The following is a 5,135-nucleotide window of genomic DNA, read 5'->3' on the forward strand; positions in this document are numbered from 1 at the left end:
AGGGGGAGGGGTTGGGGAAGGCGGAGGAGGGAGCACTGGGATGGCTTAGCGTGAGGAGCCGCAGCTGTCATCAGGATGGCCGAGTGGGTGCGGAGCTGAGCCGCTGTCATCCTGTCCGATGACATTGGTGATCACGGTGATTAGAGGGATTGGATCTCTATAAGGCCCCATTCACACTGCGCGGATTTCCGCTCGAAAATCGTGAGATCTCGCTCGGTCTATGCTTTTCAATGGTGCTTTTTGAATCTACTGCGCGATATCGCCTATAGCTCGTCGCAGGACCCTTTTTTGCGCGGATGTCGTGCGATTTTGCATGCAGCCTAGTAGTGAAGGTCGCGCGATCGTCGCCGGGAAAGTCGCGCTACATCGATCGCGCGGAAATCCGCTCGAGGTAAGTGTCGTTCAGTGTGAATGGGGCCTAACAGAGATACAAACAGCAACAAAAAGCTGATGGGGCTCCTGAGCCTTCACCACTTTATCCAATTGTAAAAAAGGTTTTGCCTTTAGTTATGCTTTAAGCAAGTCCTTATTTGGACATGTTAATGTCACAGGGAATTTTGCTTTACATTTTTGTGCTGTCCTTTGGCCTGAACATGATCCAGTCTTGTGTATAAACTTCATTTGTTGTTGCCAGTGATTACACAACACGTCCTGCGCTTTTGTCTCATTTATGATGGAAACCTCTGCAGAGTATTTGTATGACCACTGTAACCACTGGGGGTTATTCTGCAGTGAGAACTACTCGGAACAAAAGCATTCATATAAAAGTATATGTATGTACAGCATTTCATTGTACCATAGCTGCAGGCTTGCTTACTTTGACTTTATTTTTTCTTCTTCCTTTTCCTCAATTTGCTTGCAGGCTATGCAATGACTGGAGTCAGATTATCACTAAGGGCCTTCAATAACCTGCATTTTTATTCACGGATCTGCCAAAAGTCTGCGTCATTTACATGCAGTACTTCTCAATGCAGTACGTGTTGGACACATCAAAGACATCTGTCAACGTATTTAACAAACTACAGCCGCTCAGCCAATGGCTTGTTTAATGCCATCTCTGGTAGTTTACAAGCTACACCCCCAGGACCTATCTGTTTATATAATTGTGTCAGGCACAAAAGTAAGAAAAGTCAAAAAAAGAATAGACCAGGTACAACTGAAGAGGATGAAGATGAGGAGGAGATGAATCCAGAAGATATCAGTGACTATGAAGATGAGCCAGTAGAAGATCCGGCCATACCCAAGGACTATAAAGATGTAGAAAAGGCTGTGCAGTCATTTCGTTTTGATGTCATCTTTACTGCTGGCTTAGACATGTCACGAAAGTAAGTGATTATCTGTAGAAACAAACATTGGATTATTTCATGTAAAAACACAAAACTCCCCAATCATATGAACTTCTAAAACATATAAAGCTCACATGTGAAACAGAACTATACAGAAGTTTCCCAATTAATAATTAGACACTTTCTGTGGAAGTTATACTGAGATGTGGGTTATTTTGCCAGAGCAAAGCAGCTCCAGCCTGAAACAAGTCAAAGGCTTACTAGGCTGGAGCTGTATTGTTCTCGGAAAAGCTGAGCAGATCCCTTCGGTTGGCTTTGAGCAGATCTAAAATGATTACCTGGAGTGGGGGCTGAGGTATTCAGCCCTTGTAGCTATGCTTTTCCCACTGGGAATTGATGCCACGCATCATGTTATGTAATGCAGCTGTACTAGATTTGTTTTCGGCAAATGTCATCCGAATGAGCCCAGAGAAACTGCAAGGGAATTAAAATACAAAGCCCTTGTAATTTGCAGGTAAATAAAACAACTTACTACATTACTGCAAATCAGGATGTAAAGATAACTTTATTGAGGTGACTACAAATCAGCTTTAGACAGATCTAGTTCTATGACATCAGAATAGGTGTTATCATGGAAGATATATGAATTGTCATTGTTCACCTGTTGGGCGAGGGAGCATGGAAGGTTGAGCATTTGCTGTTATGGAAGTTGGTGGATAAGTGACCCTTCATGGGCAAAGGAATGGGTCACTTTAACTTTGCCATGGAGGCCTTGTCTTGAGCATTAGCTGCTCCCACCCCCTGTACATTAAGAAGGCCTCAGTGGCAATCAAGGCATTAATAGACACTTGTTACACTACAAAACCCTTCCTCTTTTTTTTGGTTCTGGACAGTGTCACAAATGGCACACAAAGGTAAAAGTAGGCTTACTGCGGTGTCTGCTGTTGGGTAGAATTTTAGATATAAAGGGGCAGACAAGTTTATTTCAAAGTTGAACTCCAAGAAAACAGCTAAATACCCAGATAAATTAAATACTGTGAGGGGAATTTATCAAAACTGGAGCAGACAAAATCTGGAGTAGTTGCCCATGGCAACCAATCAGTTTGTATCTCCAGTTTGTTCAGTTAAGATTTGAAAATGAAAGAGAAAAGCTGATTGGTTGCCATGCACGACTGCTCCAGATTTTGGTGTACGAACTAGGCTCCATCAGAGTGCCCCTTTAGACTGTTTAACCCCATCACTGCCTCGCATTGTGGCTGCCTCTGGTAGTTTAATTCATGGTTTTGTACTGGTACATGCTGAACAAATCAGAACATGTAAATCCTGTTTTTCAGCAATTTTCTTAATTTTAACGGTGAAATAACTGTTGCACTTTGCTATAGCGGTGCTTTGTAATATTGTTAATGGGTGGTTTGGCAGATTAAACTACGATCCTGTCAGGAGGATTGCAGATTATCACAAAGGATGTAATTGTGCAGCTTAGAATACATTCCCCCTATTGCTTTCTCAACTGATCACTGAGATAACTTATCTCAGCCTTTCACAGCTGTTACGTGAGATAAGTTTTCTTTTCGCAGGTTATTAAACAGCCTCTGTGCAGCCGAGAAAAACAAAGAGATCTGCTGAGTAAAGTTAACTCGTGATAAAGCTAGTTTTATCACAGTTTATTAAACGTACACCTTTGTCTGCTCCAGTTTTGATAAATTTCCCTCCTGTATGTTTACACCTGCCCGGAGTTCAGCTTTAAGGGTTCGTTCACACCATACGCAGAGAGTTCCTGTCTGATTCTGGCCCGGGATGCACTGCATCGCATTCCGGCCGGCTCACTGTAGCCACGCCCTCCGCCCGCAATGCGATCGCACGGCACATTGTGCCTGCGGTTCCGGTGCGATCAGAATGCTGCACAATGTGCCTTACGAACCCGTGGGGGTGATCGCATTGTGGCCGGAGGGCGTGGCTACGGTGCCATTCACTTCAATGGCCAGCCACGCCACCTTCTGCCCCACAAAAAAGTTAGCTGGCCGGAATGCGATGGAGTTTGTTAGATTGTTGATTTACCATTTTAAATAGCACCCAATGCATGGTGAGCTGCATCGGAAACAATAGTGCAGGTCTGATTTTCAGTGTGTTAGACTTTTCCCTAAACACAGGTTAACACGACAACACACGACAGGGCAGTGCGTATATTTGAATGAGTGTTCGTAGCCTGTAAATATGTGACATCAGAAACATTTGTTTTGAGTATGATGATAATATACACTTGTTTTCAAATTTTCTCAAGAATATAATGTTACACAGCAGTGTTATGTTTATCATGTTTTACCTTTGTACAGTTACCTAGGTATACAACATGTTTTAGTTTCTACACTGTATCTTCATTATAATAAAATCTAACAGGGTTAGATATGACATGTGCGTTTTAACTTTTTTTTTTTTCTTTCTTTTCATATAAGCAAAGTGGAAGACGCCTTTTATAGTGGCAAGCTTCGCCTGAATGGAGAAAAGCTCTGGAAGAAAAGTAGAGCGGTAGGCCTTCTTTGTATGGGGTTATATGATTAGAAAATAGATGGTCGGATTGATGTCATTTATTTGAGCTCTAAAATGGTCCCTAAAAAAAAAACCTTGGGGCACCCTGGCGCTATGACTCTTGCACCCCAGCTGCCTTGGTGTACTAAAACAAATCAGTCCCAAACTGTATTCAGACATGGAGGGATTGGACAGTGTACGTATAGTTGCTGTATAGATGTATGAGTTGCAATGTTTAGTCTTTAATCAGACATTTAGCTGGACAGTAACCTGTCTTTTTATAAACGATTTATGAAAATATTTTTGTCAGAACAAAAACTTTGTGCCTTCAGGCTGATGTCAGACGGATGAAATTTCTGCTACCGATTTGCTGAAATCACCAGTGACAGGATCATTAAAGGAGAACTATGGGGTTAGGGCTTTTCCCCATAGTTCTCCTTAGGGTAACGGGAGGACACAAACTAGCGTCCTCCCATTACCCTAAGCTCAGTATACCGCGAGCTACAGCTCGCGGTATACTGAGACGCCGCAGCGGATCCCGACTTAGATGACGGGAACCGCCCAGCTGCGTGACTGACAGCTGGCTCTGCCTACCTAGAGGCAGAGCCAGCTGTACCCGCCCCCTCCCCCGTCCGTTCCGCCAGTCAGCGCTGGCAGATCGGAGCGGGGAGAGGGGAATCCAGCCCCTCCCCCTGTCACGGCAGAGAGCCGTGACAGGATCGAGAGGCGAGCGAACCCGGTATGTGTTCGCTCACCTCCCGATCTACTGAGCCGACCTGTGACAGTCTCATTGTCACAGGTTGGCTAGAACTATGAGGTGAGTGAAGAGCACTCACCTCATAGTTCTCCTTTTAAGAGGCTTCCTATTTTTCCCTATGCAATCTCTCTTCCTATGGTTGAGGCAGCGTTTGGGCCAGCGAAAGAACGACATCCCCCTGCACCTGGCTGCAGAAGGAGCGATTCCATAGGGACAGACAGTTTTTAGCGATCCTGCTGATGGCAATGTGACTTGTCAGACAGGCGATTCTTCCTCTCATCAGCCTACAGCTGGTCATACACCTATAGATTATCTGCAGATTTTCTGTGGTCAGATGGAAAAAGTGCAACATATTCCTCTTACTGTGGACCAGCTTTCAGTTATACTTTTTAAAGTGTTTTTGATGAGGTTTTCCAATAAAACCATACAAATTTCTAGGATATTTGTCTGTTTGTACCACTCACCTTTTGTAAGTTGTGTGCCAAAAGTTTCAGTTTACAAATGTCTTTTTGCTCAAAACTGAATTTAATGGTTAAGAATGGCAAAACATAAATCAAGAATTACAA

The 5,135-nt window shown here is 43.6% G+C and overlaps 1 protein-coding gene across 2 annotated transcripts in view; it reads left to right on the forward strand.

The window, feature by feature from the left end:
* The window catches only part of CUNH6orf203 (chromosome unknown C6orf203 homolog), a 26,172-nt gene that overhangs the window by 2,441 nt on the left and 18,596 nt on the right, over positions 1–5,135 (forward strand). For both annotated transcript variants that reach the window (XM_018553530.1, XM_018553529.1), the window contains exons 2-3: positions 863–1,325; positions 3,740–3,812. In XM_018553530.1, coding sequence (XP_018409032.1) covers positions 871–1,325; positions 3,740–3,812 — 528 coding nt within the window. In that variant the 5' untranslated portion in view covers positions 863–870. The remainder of the gene's footprint in view (positions 1–862; positions 1,326–3,739; positions 3,813–5,135) is intronic.

This window comes from Nanorana parkeri, unplaced genomic scaffold, assembly GCF_000935625.1.
Source record: "Nanorana parkeri isolate BGI_ZX_2015 unplaced genomic scaffold, ASM93562v1 scaffold123, whole genome shotgun sequence".
NCBI lineage: Eukaryota > Metazoa > Chordata > Amphibia > Anura > Dicroglossidae > Nanorana > Nanorana parkeri.